The 25,046-nt window shown below is 53.8% G+C and overlaps 1 protein-coding gene across 5 annotated transcripts in view; it reads right to left on the bottom strand.

The window, feature by feature from the left end:
- Positions 1–25,046, bottom strand: part of SH3BP4 (SH3 domain binding protein 4) — a 91,383-nt gene that overhangs the window by 5,082 nt on the left and 61,255 nt on the right. For 4 of the 5 annotated variants that reach the window (XM_061188775.1, XM_061188784.1, XM_061188758.1 and 1 more), the window contains 2 exons: positions 14,843–15,090; positions 7,892–10,251 (listed from right to left, as the gene is read on the bottom strand). In XM_061188775.1, coding sequence (XP_061044758.1) covers positions 7,892–10,251; positions 14,843–14,960 — 2,478 coding nt within the window. In that variant the 5' untranslated portion in view covers positions 14,961–15,090. Of the gene's footprint in view, positions 1–7,891; positions 10,252–14,842; positions 15,091–19,940; positions 20,009–25,046 lie in introns of those variants that run through there. The other variant, XM_061188792.1, reaches the window with a different exon arrangement.

The following is a 25,046-nucleotide window of genomic DNA, read 5'->3' as shown; positions in this document are numbered from 1 at the left end:
GTGAGCCGGGTGCAGGGCGCATCTACCTCTCAGAACCCCCATGAAGGGAAGCCAAGCTCACCCCAATTTGCAGGTAAAATCAGAGGGAAAGGGAGGGGCTCCCAGGCCTGGTGAGGGCCTCCAGGCAGCCTTTCCCCAGCTGCTACCCACCGTGTGGGTTGCACTGTGTCTGTTTTATAGACCCCGTAGATGCTGGGTGGCTTGTCCAGGGTCCCACAGCTCGAGGGCACAGAAGTGGAGGCAGGTCCAGATTTCTCGGTGCTCAGGCCAATGGCCTTTCCAACTGTGTGGGCACCACGTGGCATCAGGAACTGAGCACGAGGCTTCATCTCAACGATTTACAGATTTCAGAAATGGTCTCTGAACTTTGGTATCTTCAAGTGAAATTGTTTGAAAAAACTTAAATGTTTACTAGATTTGTGCTGCGGAAGATGTGAAGAGCATACAGGGATGTGTTTATGGTATGGGGGAGACGTGTGATAAACTGGTAGAATTCTGGATTTAAATTCTTTTGCTTGAATAAAAAACAACAACAAGGTCCTACTTATAGCACAGGGAACTATATTCAATATCCTGTGATAAACCACAATAGAAAAGACTATGAAAAACAATGTATGTATATGCATAACTGAGCCCTTTTGCTGTACAGCAGAAATTAACACAACAATGTCATTCAACTCTACTTAAATAAAATAAATTAAAAAAAAAAAAGTTAGGAAGAAATTCTTTCGGCGTGGTGTGGTTTGAGCCCAGACACACAGGAGAGGCAGGGTGCCCTCCAGCCACGCCCGGTGTCCTGAGAAGGCGTCTGGGCAACCTCCCGTGACAATGGTCCCACCCAGGCTTCCTCACAGTGTCCCAGCAGTGTCTGTGTGCTCAGCTGCCAGGCTCTACAGGTGGCCTTGTTTTCCAGGTAACAGAACACTTCAGAGTCGCCTGCTTCTGATTCGGGTATCCCTGGCGGGGGCGATCAAAGCTGCTCTCTCCCAGGGCACTGGGTGCAGGCACAAAGGTCCTGAGAAACTCAAACCCTCTCTCTGGCCCCGAGCGGTCACAGCTGGGGCAGAGCGCTGCCCACACCACCGCCAAGGGGTAGTTCATGCATTTATTTTTTCTGAATGGCACATTTTGGGTGCCCACCAAGTCTCAGCAAAAGACAATTCCTTAGTGGCAGGGATATGGTGCTGCAACCTTTTCCCTGAAGCATCCTCTTTAATTTCTGCACACACGGCAGTATACACAGGTGATACCAGAAATAAAGCACAAGGCTGGTTCCAGCTGGACTCCCACGAGCTGGAGTGACCCATGACTTCAGTCAGGGCGGCCAAGTCTGTTCCAAGGGCAAGACAGGACCTATTTTTGGCTTTGCGGGCATGGTGTCTCTGCCTCAGCCACTCGACTCTGCCAGTGGGGCGTGAGAACAGCACGACAACACTTGAACGAGTGGGCAGGGCTGCGTTTCAGTAAAATTTCATTTACAGAAGCAGGTGGCCCGCGGGCCAGTGTGTCAATCCCTGTTTGAAGAGACATTCTTACGAAAATACAACGAAACATCACTTTGCTGTATGTTCACCCCAGTCATGCTCCCATTCCTGAGATGTTAGAACACCAGAAGGGCAGTCACCATGGCAACCCTGCTCCTCCCTGTATCAGCAGCCTTGGGCTTTGGGACCACCTGGCAGGAAGTCCCCAGGAACCTCCCTAAGTGCACAGCAGGTAGTTAACTGTGTCCTCTTCTGGGGGATAAAGAGCTTTTGCTCCTGATTCAGAGCATCGCTCCACACCATCCTCTCCAGCCCTAGCTCTCCCCGATCTCAACATCCCCCCTTATTTCCATTAGTTTTCAAGGTTCTCGGTGTTGATTTCACCCCGCACCTCACTCCTAAAGTAACCACCCACCTTGACTTATATTCTACAGTAACTTTCCCTTTTTCAGAGAAACTTCTCCGAGAGCCCAGAGCACCCTTCCTTCATTCCTTCTTTCCTTCCTTCCTTCCTTCCTTCCCTCCCTCCCGGCCAGGAGGACAGACACTGCGCCTCTTGTAATCCCCAAAGTCGGGAACAATCTCTTACACTGAAAGCGTGTTGTTGAACGAAAACACTTCCAGTTCTCAGAGAGCTGGGTTCCTCAGGGTTCTGTCTGCCACCCTCCAAACACACACACACACACACACACACGAGCACGAGATGGCCATCACCCCAATCCACGCAGTTCTACAGCATGAGCCAAATCCTTCTCTCTACTCAGTGCTGAGTGTTGTCATTAAGTCCTGGTACAAACACATAGCAATGTCTTCCGCTTGGGCTTTCGACCACACTCAGAAAACCCTTCCCCAAACCCACAAAGTGTATCAGAAGCAACATTAATGCCCTAAAAACAGAGGAACGTACTCCGTCGTTTCTTGCCTTCATGAAACAAAACAAAAACCGACATCGAAACCCAAGGCTCAGAGAGGTGAGGGAGCGTATACACACCAGCAGGGCTGTCCAGTCTGGTCGCTGCAGTAATAGCTCTTGACACCAGCAGGGCTGTTAAAGCATCCCCTGTCATTCTCAGGCCTTGCACGCCCCGAAGTGACACCCACTGCCACGCGCCAACGCTGGCTCCTCCTGTGTCTGGAGGGCTCCTACAGCTTGCAGCATGTTGTCATGGAATGCACAGGGACAAGCGTGCAGAGCCACGGGGCCGGGACCCGGCTCGGAGCAGCGGTGGTAACGGTGAGACCAGGCGCCACTGCCCTACCGGAGACTGAGGACCAGAGCACCTGCCCAGCTGGGGGGGCCCGCAGGCTCCACACAGACACAGAGCCACCTGTACATGCTCTCCAGGCGTGTACAGAATGCAGAATATGGAGAGCGCAGGGCAAACTCAGGGGACTGAGGAATATCCGCAGTGTCTACACTGCAGACCACTAACACAGGCTGCCTCTGGGAGACGGGCCGGGGGCCTTCTCTGCTGCTGTTCCTCAGGACTGGCAAATAGCAACGCAAAAAGCAGCATCTGCTGTTTTTACAAACAGAAAAGTCAATGAGGATCATCTTCATTCTGGAAAAAAGCAAAACCTGGGGTGAGCCACGGCAGCGGGGCAGACCCCAGGACCCCAGAGGCTCTGACGGTCAGCACCGATGTGCATGTGGCCTGGGAACTGCCCCTCTCGGCCACGCCACAACCCAGACCCAGGGCCATCGGCCATCCAATCCCCACCCGCCAGGGCAGGATGGAAAAAAACCCAGGGCTACTGCACAGGGTGCCCTCTTGCTAAGGTCGGCCAGGTCTGAAGGCAGATGGGGGTAAAAAGCCAAGGGATCCAGGCACAAGCGTGTGAGGGGCTCCCCGCCTCACAGCACTTCCGTTTGACCTGTACTTTTCATCTCTGACCTCTGCTAAAAATGACCCGCCCACTCATTGCCTTAACAAGAGGAGAATCCAGGGATGTGTGTGAAAATTAGATCCTCCACCGCCAGGTGTCCTGGTATTCTGAAAGAATGATACTCAGAGGGTGTGTGTGTGTGTGGGGGGGTGGAGACTGGCTGTCACCTGAGTGGCTCTGAGACTAGAAGGCAGCAAGGAGCAACACACCTGGGTAGATCCCCAAGGAGCAGGGACACACGTGGATCCCCAAGGAGCAGGACACACCTGGATCCCCAAGGAGCAGGACACACCTGATCCCCAAGGAGCAGGGACACACGTGGATCCCCAAGGAGCAGGGACACACGTGGATCCCCAAGGAGCAGGACACACCTGGATCCCCAAGGAACAGGACACACCTGGGTAGATCCCCAAGGTGCAGGGACACACCTGGATCCCCAAGGAGTAGGGACACACCTGGGTAGATCCCCAAGGCACAGGGACACACCTGGATCCACCTGGCTCCCCTTCACGTCCCCTAAAACACTTAACACACCCCTCCCCAATGCCCACGGAATAAAGCACAAGCATTATCCAGCCCAGGTGGCTGTGTGCCTCCCTCCCATCCCCCCATGTATCATCAACTTGATTCACCCAGCCTCCGGCCTCTCCCAGCCTCTGGTTCTACCCCATCCCCTGTTCCTCTGCACCCTTGGCCCTTGCCCATACTGTGCTTTCAACCCGACAGCCCCTGCCTGTTGGATGGGATTCTGCACATCCCCCCTGAGTCAGGGGGGATGTTTGCCTTTCCCTGGTCTACCCACGCCAAGGGGATCTTTTCTTCGGGGCCCATTACGAGTCTGTCTTGCACTCCTGTGGTTGTTCACTCCGCATCTCCCTCAGGGAAAGGCCCAACACCCAGCATCCCCACTAAGCACACAGTAGGCACCCAAGAAATGTTGAAAGAGTATGGAGTGCAAACACCTGCCCCTGCCTGGCCGTGATGGCTCTTCCGAGCTCTGTTAGAAGCTGCAGCCATCTACCCGCCACCAGTTCTCGCTGGCCTGTTTCTGACAACAGAATTTGACTTCAAAATCTCTTCAAATAGGTGGTGCCCATTCCAACCCACAAGTCCCCACAGCTAAGACATGCCCAGGGGTTCATTCAATGCCCTCTAATGCCTGGGGACTCTGGGAGCTCTGTCCACCCTGGTCACTCTCCTTGGGGTCAGCCCAGCATCATGCCTCCCCCCCATTTTCATTATAGTCGTGGGGGGCATCATTGGTGTTGGATGGCCATCCTCTGTCACAGACATGCATGGCTTCTACTGGAGAGCTGGGCGGACCGGGCACAGAGGGGCATTTTCCACGGTGGTCACACCATGCAGGTAAGCAAGGGCAGCAGAGGCACAGCGGGAGGTCATACGGTTACATAAGATGCCTCTGGACCAGCTCTGAGATTGAAAATACGCACTAAAACAATAGAAAGAGGGAACGGAACCAGACAACAGAAACACGTCTGACCTCACGAGACTGCGTCCAGATCAGATTCTTAGCCTGCATCCATTCATTCATTCACTCATCAACTATCTGGTTGTTTCCTATGTGCCAGCATCCTTTCCCTCGTGGAGTTCATATCCAGTTAGGGTAATGACAAGAGCCATGAATACAAGTAAACAAGACCATTTCAGATTCGAGAAAGCACTGTGAAGACAATGATACAATAACACAGAGGGTCAGTGACCCAGAGACACAAGGTTGCTTTATCCAGGGCTGCAGGAAAGGTCTGACAAGAGGACATTTGAGCTGGAATCTGAAGGGCGATAAAAAGCCACGACGTGAAACTGGGGGAAGAGAATTCCAGGCAGAGGGAACAGCACGTGCAAAGGCCTGGGGCAGGGCAGCTGGGTGTGTCCGAGATACAGAGAAAAGGCCAGAGTGGCCGGTGTGCAGGGGCAGGTAGGGGTCCCCGGGGTGTGATAGGCGGGGCTGGGTCTTACAGGGCCTGTGGGGCAGAGGAAGGGGCTGGACCTCGTGCTGAGGGCAGTGGAGGGATGGACAACTCAGTCCTTGATTCCTTTTTCCTTCCCATCTCCCCACAAATTTACCATCCCAAACCTTCACCACTTCTAATTCGTTCAATCACTGCTTCCAAACCAAGGAGCCATACTAAACAGAAAACTACCTTCAAAATGAGAGGGGTGGGGAAGAGGTGGTCTGGCTGTGACAGGGCTGGAGAGGGGGCGGGTTAAATCAGTGGTTGAGGCCATAGGAAGCCTGACTGCTCAGTGATTTGTTACGTCCCTGGAAATAAAACACCTGGTTTCCAGTGACTCCTGAGACACGCTGGGATAAATCAGCCTGTGGTTTCTAGAAGTCTGGCCAACCATTCAAATCTGCCAGCCCACAAGATGAAGAGATAGGAGAGGAGCGGGGGAAATGCTGCAAAACCAGTTTCACTTCTGTACCGCAAATCTAACCTGTCTCGGGGCCAAGTCCCTGCCAAGGTCAAGGTTCATTTCCTCCTCTCTGGGAGTCCTGGTGGGTGTGGGGCTGGCGGGGGGGGGGGCAGGGAGAGGGACTTGGGATGCACACAGACCCCCGTCCTCACACACACTAACCCAAGGAAGCCACCTGAAAAACCTGCTCTCAGAGAAAGTTCTCCAAGTTGAATAAAAAAAGATGAAAAGAAATGAGGAGGAAATGGAAGTGAGAGCCACCTCTGTCCAGGGCGGGAGGAAGCCACTCAGGCTGATGCATCCTGCACCTCTGCCAGTTCCAGGTGGGCATTTTCTAGCTGTGACGAAGGAACGGTCAATACCCTTTATGTTCCATGAATGCACACCATTCCACCATCGACGGAGGATCCCAGTTGGACGCTCACCCCGCCCACTGTGCGAGGTCCATCCACAAGGGCACCGGGCAGCTCGGGCTGGAAGCAAGCTCCGGGAATTGATCTCACAGGTGGGCCGGCGAGGCAAGCCCCTGAAGGGAGGGTCCTGGGTCCCCGCTGTGCAGGAGCCCCATCCAGCGCAGGGGGAGCTTCCTCTGCTGCCCATCCCCACCCCCGCCTCACCCCCCATTGCCATGACAACCGGCTTCCTCCCCCGCCCCCTCAACTGAAGCTGCCATCGGCGACCCATCAGCGATGGATGCCCCCAATGACCCCCCGGTTGCCACCTCCAGTTCCCGTCTCCCTCCTCTGGGCAATGTCAGGTTCTCATCTTGCTCCACGCATCTGGCACTTTCTAGTATCTTGGGGCCACCGACAAGGGGTCTTTCTTCACGCCCCGATCCCTTGCCAGGCTGCAATGCAGCATACTCCCCGCAGCAGGGGCCATGCCACCATGGACCGTATACCTTCTGTCCCCCCAGCCCCACAGGGCAGCCCAGGACGTGCATGCAATGATGACCCTCAGCTGTACACCTCTGTCCACGCGTGCATCCTCACTCACGCAGACACGCCTGGCCCATCCGTTCCAACAGGCATTCACTCAGAATGGCAAGTGCTGGGGGGAAGGAGGGGAGTTGAAGTGGCAGAAATTCAGGGGTGCTGGGAGTCACACCTTACAGAGATTAGGAGGCGGAAAGGACCGTGTGGAGTCGGCGGAACACGAGAGAAAAGCCTATGACCGAGTCCCGGGGGTTTCCCGTGGGAACAAAAACTAGGGACGTGTCCACATCATGAGGACCAGGAAGAGACCTGAGACGGCTTCTATCATAGAAAGAAGTCGACAGAGAATGTCCGGCACAGATTTGACCAGGGATGCCCAGAGGACATTAGGCTTCTCCCAGGTAACTCCTCCAAGGCCACCACAACTGAACCGGCAGTTAGAGTGGACCACCTGTGGGCGGCATGAGCAGTGCAGAGCGCAAGCCTGTTGCAGGCCGTGATCAGGCCCAGAGAGCTTCCCATTTGGCTTGTGGGCCGGCTGTGCCCAGCAGTGGGACTCTTAACTCCCCCCTCTTTACTTCTTAGGGTCCAAGTTCCCAGTTGTGCTGGCAAAACAGAGGCCGTCCTCACCCCAACTCAAACACATGCAAGGAGGAGGAAGAGGAAATGACACAGAGAGAGAGGAGAACCTTCACGTAAGGCCTGGAGAGAAAAATTCACAACAAGATAAAGTCAGACTTTGGGGCGGTGGTTCATCAAACTTTCGAGTCACAGATCCCGCTGGGAGTCTGATGAAAGGATGGATCTTGTCCCAAGAGACCTAAACAGGGGCGGGTGGAGCACAGGGCCCCCTTGCGTCCCCGACCAGGCAGGCAGAGATGCATTCTGGACCTCCAGAGGAGCTCACAAGTTCAGCAGGAAGACACCTGAACGACCCTCGCCGCAGTGGCTCCGAGTTGTCTGGGGGCCCCTACCGGTCCCACGTCAATGCCTATCCCCAGGTGTGTGTGAGTTTCAGGGAGCAGAACGGGGGCCCAGACACCGGTCCACGGACTCCCGACACCACACCCGTTCCCACACGTGCAAGGGAGAGGCTGAGGCTGGACCGAGCCCCATCCTCCGCGCATCCGAGCCCCAGCGGGCGCTTACCATCATGAGCTCCTTCTGGAAGGACTTCCGGTCTTTGCTCTCTGTGCTGTTACAATCCTCCTTCAGCTTCTCCAGGACGGATGCCACCCGCTCGGGCTCGCTGCCCAGCTCGGCCCGGCAGAAGAAGGTGAGCGGCAGGTTCCCGTAGCCCAGGGCGTCGGCGAAGGAGCGCCAGCTGCCGATGTTCTCCATGAGCAGCGTGCGGACGGAGGCGTAGATGTAGGTGAGGAACTTGCACGGGCGCAGGATCTGTTCCAGCAGCACCGCCGTGCTCAGCTCGGGCCCGGAGAGGAGGCTGGGCCGCGCCTTGCCCACCACCAGCACGTTCTTGGCGTGCACGAGGCCGACCCTGCCCTGGTGGTAGCCGATGTACCACTCCTTGGTCCACAGCTGCCCCTTCAGCCGGATCTTCTCCTCGCTGAGCAGGGCGATGGCGTCGCCCTTCTTGTATTCCAGCAGGTAGTGGTTCTTGCTCTGCCGCACCACTGTCTTGAGTAACCTGCCGAACTTGAGGCTGGACACAGGGCGGTCCTGAAAAGTCGGGTACTTGGTGGTGGCAGCAAACGGGGACAGGATGATCTTCCCGACCTCGTTCTTCTTGAGGAACCGTCTCTGCCCGGACGGCTTGATGGCACTTTTCGGGGGTGGCTGTGGGGTCTGGACGCAAAACTGGGTCAGGATGGCCTCCTGGTCGTCTTTCACCTGGACCCTCAAGGTGAAGTCGGAGAGCTCGCTGGCATTGTGGCAGCTGATGGGGAAGATCAGGCGGCTCACCTTGCCCAGCTTCACCTGGAACCCTCTCACGGCCTTGGCCTGCTCGCTGGCTTTGACCTCGTAGTTGGTCATGTTGGAAAACATGCAGACTCGGAGATCCTGGGGCCTGGACAACACGAACTGGTGCTTGCCCCAGAGCTGCAGTGCCACTGGGGCCGGGCTAGGGGCCTGGCGGGTGACCTCACTGACCAGTAGGGTCTTGGGGGCACAGTCATGCCCGAAAATGGTCACCACCGTCTTGAAGGACGGGTGGATGTGTTTGGGGCCATACAGACCCACGGTGACTTTTTTATTGATGAAGTCCCAGACCGTGGAAGGGTAGAGGATGTTCGGGCCGTGGGCAACGATGGCCAGGTACATACAGGGCTCCAGGTTGTCCAGCTGGACCCGGACCGTGTCCCCATAGCTGTAGGTGAGTGGGATGGGGACAAAGGGCCCCTCCTTGGAGTCACTCCTCAGGCACTGGAGGCCCACTGTGCTTTTGCTGAAAATGTCACTTTTCACCTCAGCTGAAACCTTCATCTCCAAGATGATGTGGGTTTTCACCTCCAGGGTGCTCAGCTTCACCTCCAGCACCGGGCTGATGCAGCTGCACCTGTCGCTGTTGAGCTCCAGCGGGGGGTCCAGCAGAGCCTTCATGGAGATCTGCTGCGTCTCCCCTGGAGCCACGTGGCCTTCGGGCACATGGATGCTGATGTTGGTGTCGGGAAGCTGCACGGCGCCCCCCGAACTCTCCAGCTTGCACACGATGTTCGTCTCCACCGCTTGGGTCTGGCCCCACCCGGGACTCTGGCCCAGCAAGTCCAGGTCGTGGCAGGACCGGGCCAGCTTCCGGTGGCTCAGCCAGGCAGCCCGGAAGTCCTCCCGGCTCTGGAACTGCTCGGGGGCCGGCGATTTCAAGCCCGTGAAAAACCCCGAGGATGCAGGAGTGTCAGACTTGGCTTGGAGGACGGAGAGTTCCGAGAGGCTGTAGGAACGCTTGCTCCGGAAGAAAGGGTTGTCCCGCCTGACCGTCGGCTCCGCGTGAAGGCGGCTGGTGGCCGGCAGCTCGTCGAAGATGTTGCCGGCACTGTTGGTCATCGCTGAGCTGGACTCGGTGAACGAAGATGTGCCTGTGTCGAAGAGGAGCAAGTCCACGGTGCTTTTGGGAGTCGGTAGGTCCACGCTGGGCATGGCTGGCACGTTCCCATTGAGAAACGGGTTTGTCTGGACACCGTTCCAGAAAGGATTATTACTGTAGGTTTTGCTCGACTCCCTCCTGTCATCTGTCCATCCTCCGAGCAAATCTAACTCCTTGGCTACTTCGTCCGGGCTGTCTGGAAGATTGTCGATCATCCCGCTGTCACTTAAGGTGGAGTTCCGGTAGTTTAAGGGCTGCACGTAAGAGGAAGGGATGTAGCCCATCTCCGTGGTGTTGTGTGCGTACCACCACTCCCCGCCTGACGTATCCAGGACGTAGAGGTGGTCGCCCTTGGAGAACTTGAGGGTGGTGAAGTTGGTCGGGCAGTAGTCCTTGATTGCGATCACTTCCTTTGCATTTCCAAAGGGCGTGGGATTGTCTACGAGCAAGGCACTGGGAGAAGGCACTGCGTAAAACACAAAGAACAGGAGGTGAGGGCGGGCCCTCAGGGCGAGGCAGAGCATCGTCAAAACCAGGGAGAAGAGAGGTCTGGAAAACCATCACCCCCGACATGGAGACAACGAGTCCGGCAAGTAAACGACAGAAACAAACCAAAGTAAAATCTGGTGAGCGATTCACCTGGCCGACAGCCTAAATTGACCGTTGTCTCCCCAGATTCTATCACTTCCCAATGCACAGTCTGAGTCAGGTGTAAAGGCCACAGAGAGTCTCTCCACCATCCACAGAAACATGAATCAGCATAATGGAATTATCAATATGTCCCAGGTTTTAAACATCTCATTTTGACCCAACTTTTCTTTATGTTACTAACTTACCAGGACTGCTGCTAGGTCGAAAGAGAAGCTGAATGTGATTTACTTAGAAAACACAGTGATGCTGAGTTAAGTGATCCAATGCATGTAACCAGGGACTGGAAAAGACCCGCAACAGAATCTCTCGGTGTCTAAGAGCTGATTCCATGTCCTGCCTTCAGCATAAAATACATAAACCAAGGGGAAGGTTCCCTTGATTATCAGGCCTGTTTCCTAGTTTCCAAGTTGAACCCATTCTTCATCAAACTGTTTATATGAAATAAGATTTTTGAGGTTGGTCTCTTTCAACCTCTTTTAAACGATCATTCAGAACAACATGGAAATGGTCTCTCTGTCATCCCTTGAAAATCAAAGGTTTAGGTCTGGTCGTAATTCACATTCTTTTTGAACAACTCTTTAAGCAATCTGAAAAATCCCAACACTTTAAACGGTGACTCAAGCTAATTTATGGTTCTTGGCGTTCAACTGCGTTTTACCAAGGTAAACAGCAATTGGAACAGCAAAAAAAAAAAGTCATCTAAACAAGTAGGGTGTGTTTTGAAAAATAACAGATAATTAGAAACCTAAGTGTTTTCTCTCCCTCCCATACATAACAAAGTACATATACTCAGAGGATGAAGAAACTTCTTTCTGATGGAAATAAGCCCATATATTTCTCTCCAACCCCCCCATCCCAACTGTCCCTTGTTTTACGGAGTTTGCTGCCTTCCTGTAACAAACAAATGAAAGTAAACTTTTTTTAGTTGCTTATGTAAACAAACAAAGAAAGGACTACATTTTTAGTGGAACTACACTTACATCTTGTCTAATATATGATTAAGTCAACAGACATCCTATTCTACCAAATTGGCCCCCCCCCCAAAAAAAATCATTTGCCAGTTTCCCTTTCCTTTAAAAGGAAATAGTGAGGGGACTTCCCTGGTGGTCCAGTGGTTAAGACTTTGCCTTCTAATGCAGGGGTTGTGGGTTTGATCCCTGGTGGGCGAGCTAAGATCCCACATACAAAAAACCCAAAACATAAAACAGAAGCAATATTGTAACAAATTCAATAAAGACTTAAAAAAATAAAAAAGGTCCACATTAAAAAAAAAAAAAACTTTAAGAATAAATAAATAAAGGAAATAATGAAAATTAAATTGCATGTCCTCAGCAAAGTCTCAGGCAATAAAGTAGGAAGCTTCTATTTATTTACACTAACTAAATTACAGAGATATGCTTATTAGCAGGGTGTGAATCTGGGCCTCGAAGGCTGTCACCTACCACCCTGTCTGGGGTGTTGGGTAGAAGCTGGTACTGGGATCACCAGACCTGGGATTTGAATCTATACCCTTAGCAGCGGTGTGATCTCCGGAGCCTGACATTCTTCACGATGGATGAACCACCTTTCCTCGATGGGCTCTGGCGAGGATTAAGCAAGATGATGGTGATGAAGTGATTGGCATGATGATGCTTAGTACAAGGTAAAGACTCACAAAATGTTATGTTTAAATAGGCATCTCCGGCCCTCTCCTAATTTAATTTTTCGCCATAGCATTCATCATTAACCAATATAAAATGTACCATACATATTTATGTTGGTTTTGTCGGGGAGGGCTCCATTGCCCCACTAGGGTGTAAGCTCTGTTAGGCTATGTTTTGCTTGCAGTGGTGTCCTTGGAACAGGGCCTGTGTCACATAGCAGGTGCCCAGTAAACATCCGTGGAATGAATGCTCATCCTGTAAGCTTACAACAGAGACACCACATCCATGTTTTTGGGACAAGGTGTTGTCCAAAGGCTAAGTTAGAATCCCCCTGGGCTGTGCCCTTCTGCTATAAAATCACACCAGACAGCAATCACTTAATACTGAAGGGGGCCAATGAATAAAAACAGCCAAGTCAAAGATAATGGCTTCGAGGGGAGGTGGAAGAAGCCAGATGGGTCAGCTGGGGTCAGGGGATAATATGAGATTTTCCCTCCCACTTTGTTTTGCAGTCACAGGCTCCAGTTACCTTGACACATCTAATGAAAATGTCACATAAAAATTAAACCAAATGAAAATCAAAGAAAGCTGGCCAGCTACTAAAATCTTGTTAGAGTTCCTCAAAAGTTATATCCCTATTATGTTCCTCCAGAATAATTCCCTTACAGTAATATTTTTTAAATTAAAAACCAAAGCTATTAGGCAGGCTGTGTACATAACCTGAGAAAACATATCAGTGCAAATGATCACTTTAGTCTTCTTACCAGACTGGAGAATAAAAATGGTTCTACTCAAAATTCCAAGCACTCTCCTTAGGAGAGGAGTAGTAATAGATATTCCACTCAAGGATGAGGCTTGTCTGATGGGAGACGGCGCCCCTTCCCGTCGGGCCCCCGTGGAAGTGGACCGCGGTGTGAGCTCCCTTCCAAGACCCGGCCCTCTATCAGACAAGGGCCACAGACACCTGGGGTGTACACAAGGCTGGGGCTTCCATCCAATCAAATGCAGGAAAATCCGTATCGAATTCCATCTTAATGAATTCTGGAGAGTGTTGCCCAGATTCCCAGGTACCTTGATTTTAGTACAAAAAAAACATCCCTGGGTGTCAGGAGGTTCAGTTCACTGAATAATACATTTCCTACCCTCTGCCTCGGTTCTTATGCAGGAAAAACATTCATTAGGGCAGAAGATTCTGCAGCAGATATTCTGGCTGGAATAGATTCCCACCTTGAAGCCGGCTTTACCATCGGCATGTGTGGGGAGCAGCTGGGCCGAAATGCTGCCTGGGCCACACGCTGCCCCTCGGGAGTGGAGTCAGGGGGTCTCTCACCCCCCCGCCCCCAGCTAACCAGCCCCTCCCCACATCCCCAGCTGTCTCTCCTGCCTTCCTCCCCCAGCTGCAGTGTTCCTCCCAGATCAGCAGCGGCATCATCATTATCTTTTAAAATTCAGCTCTCTGCCCCTCGTTTCAAAATCCCAGCCCAAACTGCACGACTTGAGCTCCCAGTTTCCCACTTCAACCATGACTAGCTGGGTTACAAAGTAAGAAAACAATGCCCATTACCAGACCACGAAAAACAAACGGCGTGATTATGTATAGCAACACCCAACAGGTCCGCTGCTCTTATTAATAAAACCTCATGATTCCCTTGCTAGTCTTTTCTTTAAAAGAACATTTTAAGCAATGCTCAGGGCCACAAGCATAAAGGACAGACAGGAAGAAGAGGAAGTTGAGGATAACTGGAAGAGAGAAGAAGAAAGGCAGAAACAGGCACGTTATGATTTTAGCACATCGGGGTCGTGCATCATGATTTTATCTGGGAGGTAGCAGATTAGTTCCAGAAATATTTATTTAGCACCGATTTTGTGCCAGGGGCTAACGACACAAAGGTAAAGCGAAAGCTCTTGCCGTTGAGCTGTCTGTGGGCAGCGCAATGGATCATTTCAACAGAATTCGGTAAACGTGGTGGGAAAGTCAACTGATGGTGGTGATGGTGATGAGGACGATGAAACACAAGATGCCAGGAAGCTCACGGGAGACACTGACCATGGCCGGTGAGGGCCGGATGGACTCTAGAAGGAAAATGACCCACTGGCATCCACCTCGGTGTCCAAAAGATAGGCTTTATCACCAGCCCAGTTTTACGTGGCTGTTAGGGAAACCCCAGGGCCACCTCTAAACCAGGGCTTGGCAAACTCTGGCCCCCCCGGCCAGATTCAGCCGGACGTTTCTGTAAAGTTCTGCTGGAACACAGCCATGCCCATTTGTTTTCTCTCTTCCGTGACTGCTTTCTCGTTACAATCTCGGAGTTAAATAGCTGTGACAGAGGCCGTACGGCCTACACAGATTCAAGTATTCACTCTCTGACCTTCTGCAGAGAAAGCATGCTGACCCCTGCCCCCGGCCACCCTTTTTATTCTCCAGTGGCTCTCAGGACCTCATTGACTTAGTACACTCTCCTTCCCCTTAGTTTTGTACACCACCAAGCTCTTACCTTCATGTCACCAAAACTCACGAAAAGAGAAACATATTCTGCATTAAGAAGAAGTTTCATTACAAAGAGGAAAATTCAAAACAACCCCCCAACCCATCAAAACAAAACAAGTGGATATTGTTCCAGGGCTGAATTCATAACACGATGAAGTTTAGAGAGCTGAGATTTAATTATCTGAACGTGAACTTGGCAGCCTGTAAGGAGAGGAGGAGTCCTTGGGTCTTAGAGCTCTTGCAAACCCCAGCCAGTACCGTTCCCAGGAGCTCACCTTTGACATCATTAAAGCTTGTTTCTGAAAACCCTTCACTCAGGTCAATCAAGGTCCCCTCGGACTTGCACCGCGGGAGGCCGCTGGAGTTGGCAGCTCGGATGCGCTGAGCTGCCATCTTGAAACTCTCTTGCCGGGTGAACGGCTAAGGTTTCATATTTCCCCTCCAGTTATTCCAGCAATTGCTGAAGCTTCTGTTTCAGGCAACCGTGCTGCGCTACGGCATCGGCCCTCCAATGTGCTTCTTCCTGTGAGCAGGGGAAGAAGAAAGGAATTTCCCTTGAGCAAGTGAAACACGGTTCAAGAGTAAACTGATGGCAAGTGGGAATCCTCTTTCTTCCAGAGGCCGTGTCACTTTTCCTGGCCCAAGGGAGCAGAGCAGGCAGGGCTCACTCCCCGGATTCTATGCCCACTTTATGCCCGTCTCATCTGTTCTCTTGCTGCACACAGCCCCGGCAGTGTTCCCTACCCTGCTGTTTGCACTCCCTCTTCCTGGGGCACAATGAGGCTTGTGAGATCTGCTTGAGCACCTGGCCGGCCCATTCATTACGGTCAAAGAGGAGGACAAAACAGGATCTGTCCACACCGCGAGTTCCAGGGTTCAGGGAAGGGGAAATAAATCTCCTTCTGCCCAGAAAGTGGCTGGTCCCATCGTAGGAACAGCCACCGCTGTGATTCCAGCCCTGGGCAAGCAGCACTCGGCATCGCTGCCGTGGATTTGAGGGGACGGCTCCCTGCCCACACGCTCCCTAAATCCTCCCTGGACCCCAAATAAACAAACACAAATAAGACACATGTGGCCACTTGTGGATATAAGGTATTCTTGTGTGACTTCTGCAGATGAAACGTGGTGTATTCACTGGATCACTGTGCTGTTACCAAGTCAGCAAAGGAAACGTTTGTGGGAAAGAACACAGATTCTCTCCTAAGGCCTCGGTTTCTCTGGGAAAGGGGCACCCGGGCATGTGGCGGGCTCTGGAGGTGAACAAGGTGACTGGCTCCACGCAGACCTCTCACCAGGGCCAACGGACAGGAAAGGACCTGCCAGGAGCCAATTTCAGAGCAGGGAATTTCACATGCTCTCCCAGAGCGGACCTGGGCAGACATCGCTCCAGCTGGCCACAGCTGGCCACAGCTGGGCCACAGCACTTGGAGCAGAGGGCTACCCGAGGGCAGGTGAATTTCACCCCAGTATGGCTGGCTTCATGTAACCTGTCCTCAGGTCCCTTGTTCTTTGACTGCTGCCCACAGGCAGCTGGAAATTCGTCTTCTGACACAGGAGGGTGGCCCTCCTCATGCGAGGGACCTGGGGGCCCAGCGCCACCCTCCACAGCTTCTGCAGTGGGGATGACATAGCCCGGCCCCAGGCTCTGCGTGCAGTAAGCATGCAGCCAGCAGGCCGAGTTTGCGTCCACACTCTATGGCTCCCGGGGATGACCCTGAGTTAAATAGCTTACACAAGATTCATTTTCATGTTTGTAACATGGGGTAGTAATAGCACTGTTCTGATTTGATTTGTGTGAAGGAGAAAAAGAGAACCCAGGCAAGGCGCTGAGAACAAGGGGGCAGGGCTCAGTGGCTACTGGAACCCCCCCTGCCTCGGCCAACACAGGCGGGCATCAGCAGCCCCAGTCCTGGCTCTGAGGGACCCGCTGGCAGTGGCTCTAGGGTGGATTCCAGGTCATCCCGAGGCCAGAGAAGGCTGCATTCCTGCACCTGAACACCCTGGAGAGAAGACCTGGGTTATGGGCTGAACGCATCCCCCTCCAAATTCATTTGTTGAAGCTCTAACACCCAATGTGGTTATATTTGGAGGAGAGGTCTTTGCCGGGGGGCGGGGAGGGATGAGGTTAGAGGAGGTGGGTGGAATCAGGGCTCTTACAGGAGGAGGCACCAGAGAGCTCACTTCTCTCTCTGCTGTCTGCCAGGTGAGGACACAGCAAGAAGGCAGCCGTCTGCAAGCCAGGAATTGGGCCCTCACCCAAGATCCAAATCAGCACCTTGGTCCTGGGCTTCGCAAACTCCAGAAATGTGAGGAAATAAATTTCCATTGGGCAAGCCCCCGATCCTACGGCATTTTGTTACAGCAGCCCTAGCTGACTCATACAGTGTGTGAGGAGGGCAGAAGGGGAGAGCAAGGGCCCTGGCATCCTCAGGGCCAGGGGACCTAGACACACATGCACAGAAGGCAGGACAGCAGTGGCTGCCTCTCTGGGGAGGGAGCAAAGGGGGGCCTGGGGGTGACGCGTCCCTTAAAAACATGCCCAACCTGCGCCCAGACCGCCGTTCCTCCCACCCACCTCCCATCCTGGAGTTCCCCAGTCCATCCGGAACACCCCCCCGCAAAACACACACACACACACACACACACACACTTCTATTTGTGACTCATGCATCAGCACTCACAAACATGCCAGTTATTTGAAGGAAGAGATGAAGCACCTGGATGGTTTCCCCAGTTGAGTGGGATCCCAGATTACTTCCATGCCTGCCCTGTGAGGTTACAACGGATGTGACCACGCGCTCGGACTCCCTTTCCCGCCCCCAGGCTCCTCTCCGCAGAGAACTGTGCACGGAGCTGGGCCTCCAGGAGAGGACAGCACTGACCCAGCTGGAGGCATGAGGCAGCTGGGGCCAGGAAGTGCTGCCGGGCTTTGTCTCCCGGTCCCCACGCAGTTCGCATGGCTCCTCCCCACCCAGAGTCCACCCTCCAGCCGGGGACACCGGCCCCCCCCCCCCCCCCGCCCATCAGTCACGGTGGCCGCACGGCTCTGTCCGCACAGGCTGTGTCGGAGCTGGACCAGAGGTCTGGTCACCGGGCTGGCACGGCTCTGCCCCGACCAGGCAACCTGTGGCCGCGTGTGGAGCCATTTACTGAGACGAGAGAACGTGAAAATACTTCGGATCCAAAAGATGAAGCCTCGTTTCCTGGTGGGAATCAACGCAGAGGATAAAATGGGATTTGTGGGTGGGCGGGTGAGGGAGGAGAGCTTTATGATGGTTTTGAGCCCGCAGCCTGCGTGTGATGGGTGGGCTGTCACATTAATGACAATTCCTACCTGAGATTCTGGGTCTGACAGGGCCTCTTGGGAGGCGGCAGCCGGACACAGGGTAAGGAGCTGGGAGGCGGCGGCGGTTACGGCCAGGGGATGCGGTTAGCTGCGGGATCTGACAGCCCGCGCCCAGGCCAGGCTGCTCCCGGGACTGAGAGGCACGCCCAGAGAGGGGACCGCCCTTCCTGCTCCACGTCCTCCAGGCCCCCCACCCCACAGGCTCCTGCTCAGGACACGGGGACCCCAGCAGCGGTGCGCGTCAGGACAAAGGACGCCAGGGCTCTCCCAGGGCAGCACATCCTGACCACGCTTCGAGAGAGATCGGAGTGAAAGAGGCGCCAGCCCTGCCCCCCACCGCCCTTGGGAGTATTACCGAGTCCCACTCACTACGGGGGTGGGGAGCATCTAGTGGAGGGTTTTAAAAGAAGCCGAGATGGGCACAATCTCGAGGCCTTACTGCACAGCCCTGCTCCCAAGGACCCCAAGGCCTGCTGTACCAGCGAGGCTCCGCAGAACCGGGCCAGCTGCCCAGAGGAGGTGAGGTGCGCCTGGGTTCTAAGCGGGGTGGGCGGGGGGAATAGCCAGGCAGAGCAGGGCACGCAGGCCTGGAGGACACGGCGGGCTGAGCGCTGCGGAAGCTGGAGGGCAGGGGCCAGAACGTGACGGCCAAGGGTCTAGCCTCGGCCCTGGACGCTACGGGAAGCCACAGAAGGCTTCTGATCGAGAGACTTTGGCTGCTGATGACATAAACGGAAGCAGCAATGCCGTTTTGTCTTTGAAAACTACTGGCACAGTTTAGGAGAAGCCGCTAAGAGACCTGGTGGAGGGGAGAGACACAGGTGGACATGGCAACGGAGAGAGGACATCCAGACGAGCCCCAGCCCGCCTCAAAGCCCCGCACAGACGGCCACGTCCTCAACAGAGGGGCTGGTTGAAGTCCGGATGGGGCGGATTTTACCCAGGGCTGGGAGCGTGATAGCCGAGAACTCAGCTGAGGCCCCTACAGGACACTGAGACAGCTTGCCAAGGGCGGCCAAGAAAAGCGGAAATTAACATTTAAGAGCGATCAGATTCCTGCCGCCCCTGCCAAGAAGGCAGGAGGGCCGGGGGCGAGGGGGGGAGAGGGGCGGAAAGCAGGGCCTCAGGGCTGGGCAGGGAGAACAGAGCACAGACCACCACTGGGACTCTGGGAGACAGATCCTTGTTTTTGTTTGGTCATTGATGGGGGACACAGTGATTACCCTGACCCACTGTGTGTTAGCAGCTACATAAAGAGATGTGCAGTCCTTTTAAAACACAGATACACGCACTGAGCTTGCCATTCAAGGAAGCTGGAAGCCACTAACTGCGCGGCCCTGACAATGTCGCCACTTACCAGCCAGGGACTGAAGTCTGAGTCTGATTCCTGGACCACCAGAAGCCTCGTTCACAGGAGCTTCAATGCGCTCATTCACTCTCTCTTCCTCGGGACCAGGACCCTTTTGTCCCGTGATGCTCAATGCCCCGTGGACAGCCCAGAATGGCAACTTTTCCCAGGGGCAGGGGGAGACCGTCTTTGGACCCAGTCCTGACATCCACCAATACATTCGCAGAGTGCAGACACCAACCTTCGCCTCGGGCATGTTATTTTACAGCAGAGAAAGACAGGCAGGCAGCCTGGCTGGGCCACGCCTGGGGGGCTCGCCCCTCCTGGCACCCTCAGGGTGAGGGCTCAGGGCTGAGGCTCTGTGTCTCCACCTCCTCCAGACCCCGGCGTGGAGAGACCACTGGAGGGACCCGCCTGCCCGGAGGCGCAGCTACAAGATGCTGTCAGCTTCCCGCCCTGCTTAACAGAGCTCACCACACCTTTGCGGCCGCCGGTGGCCGTCAGATCCCTGAATACTCCCTCCCTGGTGCAATCCATATGTGACCTTAATTTTCTCAAAGGTCCCTCTTGCAGCTCAAAACCCTCCAGGTGTGACTCGCTTTTAAAGGTGGACTTCCCGCCCTGGCACTCAGAGCCCTCCACTGCTAGGCTCACCTGGGCACCCAGGTTTATCACTTACCTCCACCCCCATGCGAACCAGGGACACACTTCTCAAGCATGCGTGTCTCACCTTCTGCTCCCGGGAGCTCGCTGCCCTCACCTGTGGCACCAGAAACACCGCCTTCTCTCTCCCCACCCTCTTTCTGCTCCACCCTCCTCCCCACAGCCCTGCAAGCTCCCGGTTGACTTGATATGCTGACCTCAGCTCTGTAGCCAGGATCCTGGAGCCTCAAATTCAAGTGGCCCAAGTTCAAGGCCACGCCACTTGAATTAATCCCTGCTTTATTAGAAAATAATGTGGGAAACTGAGTTATTTGTAGTGAGGTGGATGGACCTAGAGTCTGTCATACAGAGTGAAGTAAGTCAGAAAGAGAAAAACAAATACCATATGCTAACACATATATATGGAATCTAAAAAAAAAAATGGTTCTGAAGAACCTAGGGGCAGGACAGGAATAAAGACGCAGATGTAGAGAATGGACTTGAGGACACAGGGAGGGGGAAGGGGAAGCTGGGACGAAGTGAGAGAGTGCCATGGACATATACACACTACCAAATGTAAAATAGATAGCTAGTGGGAAGCAGCCGCATAGCACAGGGAGATCAGCTCGGTGCTTTGTGACCACCTAGAGGGGTGGGATAGGGAGGGTGGGAGGGAGACGCAAGAGGGAGGGGATATGGGGATATATGTATATGTATATGTATAGCTGACTCACTTTGTTATATAGCAGCAACTAACACACCATTGTAGAGCAATTATACTCCAATAAAGATGTTAAAAAAAAAAGAAAATAACGTGGGTTAGATGACCTGATGCTCTGATCTGCTTTATAATAAGCTCACAAAGGTTCACTAACACTGCATTTTACTGTATGTTATACTACTAGTATATATTACTATACGTTATGCTATTTTTTCTATTTTTAACCATTTCTCTATTTTCTTATTTAATTTTTATTATTATTACTTTCATTATTAATTATTTTTACCATTTTCTTATTTATGTACATATTTCAAAATGTCCACAACAAAACATTTTTTAAAATTAGGAAGGTAATACTAGGAAAACTTCATCACCTGCCTTTCCAAGAGGGATGTGTCAGGAATGAAGGTGTGTGTGCGTCTTCTTTTGACTGGGAAAAACTCTAAGGAACCCTAAATCTAAATGCCCAGGCGGTCTGAGCCCCCTCAAAGCACAAGTGGACGTGGCTGGGTTCCCACTTATTGACAAGTGACCCTTGAACGCCAGATTCAATCACCGAGGGCTCCCCTTTAGGACTGATGGGCATCCAGCACCTCCCAGGTCCAAACCCAACTTGGGGTTTGCCCCAAACCTCCTCCCCAACTTCACCATCTCAGCCAACGGGTGAAGGGCTCACTCAGCCAGCCCCAAAGCCCATGTCCCTCCCCAGCAGCCCCTCCCTTACCCCCCCCCTCCGTGGAGGGCGTGCACATGCCACCCCGGGCAGCTCCGGCTGAGCTCCCCGCAGCACCTCCACGCCACTGTCACCTCTCAACTCACTAATCAGCTCCTTTCCACCAGGTCTAACGCGTCCAGCTCTGCCCTCCCACAGTCCACCCCTCAATTAGCAGCCAGGACTTTAAAAAAGTCAGTCGGGACTCTGTTCAAAACCCTCCAAAGCTCCTTAGGTCTTCGTGCTTGTAATGCCCTCAAGGCCAGCATCCTGGGTCCTGCTGGCTCTTTGGTCCCGTTTCTTGATGTTCTCTCCCTCCCACTGCAGGGCCTTTGCACATGCTGTTCCTGCATCCTGGGAGGCCCCTGCCTATTATTCGCCAGACTGGATCCCTCACTGCATTCAGGTGTCTGCAACAGCAGCATCCCTCAGCCCACCCTCTTCCCCTACTTTCCTTTTTAACACTAGACATATCCTGTGCTCTTCGCTTTCTAGCCTGATTTCTCCAAGAGAACGTAAGCTCTCTGAGGCCACGGGACTCAGCCTGTTTCCTCGCTCCCTGGGTTGTGATAGGCCTGTACAGAGCAGGCTCTCAAATATGAATGAGCAAATGAACTCCATTTAAATAAAGAATACAGCTTTGGAGCTATCTGGTAGGCATTCCTGGGATAATCTCCTTGAAAGAGCCCAAATCCCCCGAAAGTGTCAAATGTCCCCCCAGATGGCTGATGTGACTTAATTATACTCAGCAGGCTAAATTTAGGAATCTTACCCTCTTTTGGAAATCCAAGTTATACATTTCTAAAACACTGATGGGTTAGCTGGGTGGGCACCTGGGATGTACCTGGGCAGCTTGGCCTACAAGTTTGGCCACCCTCCACTAGGGTCTGGACTTCACCCACGGGCCCCAGGAGCCACCACCTCTCGGGGACAGCCTGCAGCTGCACGCACTCTTGGTCAGGGCGGCCGGCACTGGACCTCAGAACATCTCAGAAGGGTAGGCTGTGGCAGCCACTGCATCCCCCACCCCCGGAACCACGCCTCGACTTGGGAAGCCTCCCGCTCCCCCCTTCACCTCCACATGGTAGAAGTCAGGTCTAAGAAGTCAGGAAGGGACATTAAAGCTTACTAATGTCTGAGCCACAGCTAATGAGGTTTTCTTGTCTTTAGTATAAAGGCCAATTCACTTAGAGAGAAAAGAGCCTGCTGCCAGCTCCTCCCTGCTAACTACAGGGCTGGCCTCTGAACAGACGACACCGCTGTACAAGGACAGACTTAGTTACAGATTCCGGTGGCAAACTCGCGACCCCGCACACAGCCCCTCAGCTACCCCCGTGGATTTGCCACTCCCCAGATCCTAGAATCCCAGAATATTCTTGTAGGGGCCTGTATGCCAACGTTCTGCCCGAGGAACAATTAAAAAACAAACCAACCAAGAAAAATAACGGAACACGAGCATCTGCAGGGTGGAGAACACCCTGGTCAGGACCCCAGCGTGTGCACAGCCAAGCGCCAGGTCCTCCGGGTGGTCCAGACCCAGGAAGGTACAGAAGGAAGGCGCTGGGCCTGGACCCCTCCCGCAGGAGGGCATCGGGCATCGAGACTGCCTTGGGCTCCTCCCTGGAGAATTCTGTTCGTGCCTTGTTTAAGATGACTCATTCTCCACATTTGATTTTAATTTCTGGAGTAGGAGTATCATGTTGATTTCATCAGATTTCCTCTGGGTTAAAAAGAAAGCATGAGTTTCGACCCGCTCCGGGGGATGTCAGTCACCAGGCTCTGTGGACAAACACTCCAACCCATTTGTCCCCACCTCACTCTCTCCCCAAGAAAGAACATGTTCCCAAGGATGAACGTAATCCAGAGATACTCTCCCTCCCAAGCTGATCTGCTTCCTGTGAGCAACTGCCCGAAACCCAACGCCCTGGGCTCCCAACCTGACGGGCCGCCGCGGAGAAGCTGACGTGCCCCCGCGGAGAAGCTGACGTGCCCCGTCAGGCTGCAGGGATGGACCAGGGACACCTGGTTTCACACCTCCCCACGTCGAGGAAGATCCCGTGAGGAAGGCGAGCCGGTGGTGACCCAGCGGGGTGACAGTGAGCCTGTCTGCGTGCCTGTAGACATCTACGACATCCTTTTCCCTCCAAAGCAAACTGCCCTGGAGGGAGGCCCATCCCACAGACTCCAAACAGCACCCCAGCTCCCCCAGCCTCCTGATCCTTGACCCAACCGGTCTGGGCAACGGCCCAAGTGGAAAGGCAAAACGTGACTGGTGTCCCCTTTCCAGGCTCTCCTCTCTTGGCAGGGAAGGCACAGGCTCCGGTTACGAGAGCATGGTCCTACACAGCGAAACTCGAACCTTCCCATCGTGGTGGCGGGACACTGCCTCCTCTGGGGGGAAAGCGCATGGCCCCACCGGAGAGAGGGGACCACAGGGAATCAGCTGGTTGTTCCAGTGTTTGGGATGCATTTCACTTTGGCTCAACAGTGACCTCAATTTATGAGCAGCAGCGCAGGTATCGGAGGCCCCCAGCCGGCCATCCGGGCAGAGCAATGAGGTTCGCGGGCAGAATCGTGTGTCCTGCTCCCTGGGCACCTCCCGAGCAGGGGACCACAGTGCCTGGGTGAGCAGCCCACGAGAGCTGCACCTGCTTCTAGGAACAAGGCTCTCGTGTGCAGGCGCTGGGCTGGCAACATGCACACGTTCAAGGCCTTCTCTGTTCACCCAAAGCTGGTGACTCAAGCTCAACACCCCCTCAGGCTCTACGGGGTGTGTGGGAGGGGATCCCGCAGTTGTGGGTGCCCGCTTCTCACTTGCTGCTTTTATGGTGTAAAGTGTGATCGTTGGAGAGAGCTGGCCCAATGACTCGGGGCGTTTTCACCAGCCAGTGACAAAGTAAGGAAATCAGAGTCTGGAGAATCACGGGTTGTGGGTAAGGGTCAGGGAGGGGAAGGGGTGGCCAAGCCCCTCTCCACCGCCTCTACGGGGCCTGAGCCTCTTACGCCCTGGTCTCTTGTCTCCAGTCTACTTGATGCCCAGCTGTGAGACTGTGCTTCAGGGCGGGCTGGACCAATCCCATCATTTCCTTGGGTAAAAACAACAATCTCAGACTTCCCTGGTGGCGCAGTGGTTACGAATCCACCTGCCAATTCAGGGGACACGGTTCGATCCCTGGTCCGGGAAGATCCCACATGCTGCAGAGCAAATAAGCCTGCGAGCCACAACTACTGAGCCCGCGTGCCACAACTACTGAGCCCGCGTGCCACAACTACTGAAGCTCACGTGCCTAGAGCCCGTGCTCCGCAACAAGAGAAGCCATTGCAATGAGAAGCCATTGCAATGAGAAGCGTGCACTGCAACAAAGAGTGGCCCCCTCTCGCCGCAACTAGAGAAAGCCCGCGCACAGCAACGAAGACCCAAAGCAGCCAAAAATAAAATAAAATAAAAAATAAATAAATTAAAACAAAACAACAACAATCTCAGCCTCCTCAGAGGCTCCTACAGTCTGTAGAAGTCAATCCAAACCTGGCTTGTCTTTCCAGACCCTCCTTGCACTAACTTACCCTCCATGTCTGCGTCACACTCTCATTTGGATGCCCTGAGCTCTCCAAGCACAGCGACTGTTTCTTTCACTCGGCTCCAAACACCCCCCCAGCCATCCCCCGACCTCAAGCCTCCATCCCTCTCCGCACCCCACTGACTTGAAGAC

The sequence above is a fragment of the Eubalaena glacialis genome, chromosome 1 (assembly GCF_028564815.1).
Source record: "Eubalaena glacialis isolate mEubGla1 chromosome 1, mEubGla1.1.hap2.+ XY, whole genome shotgun sequence".
Classification (NCBI taxonomy): domain Eukaryota; kingdom Metazoa; phylum Chordata; class Mammalia; order Artiodactyla; family Balaenidae; genus Eubalaena; species Eubalaena glacialis.
The sequence above is the reverse complement of the archived record's forward strand: the minus strand, read 5'-3'. Positions and strand labels throughout refer to the sequence as shown.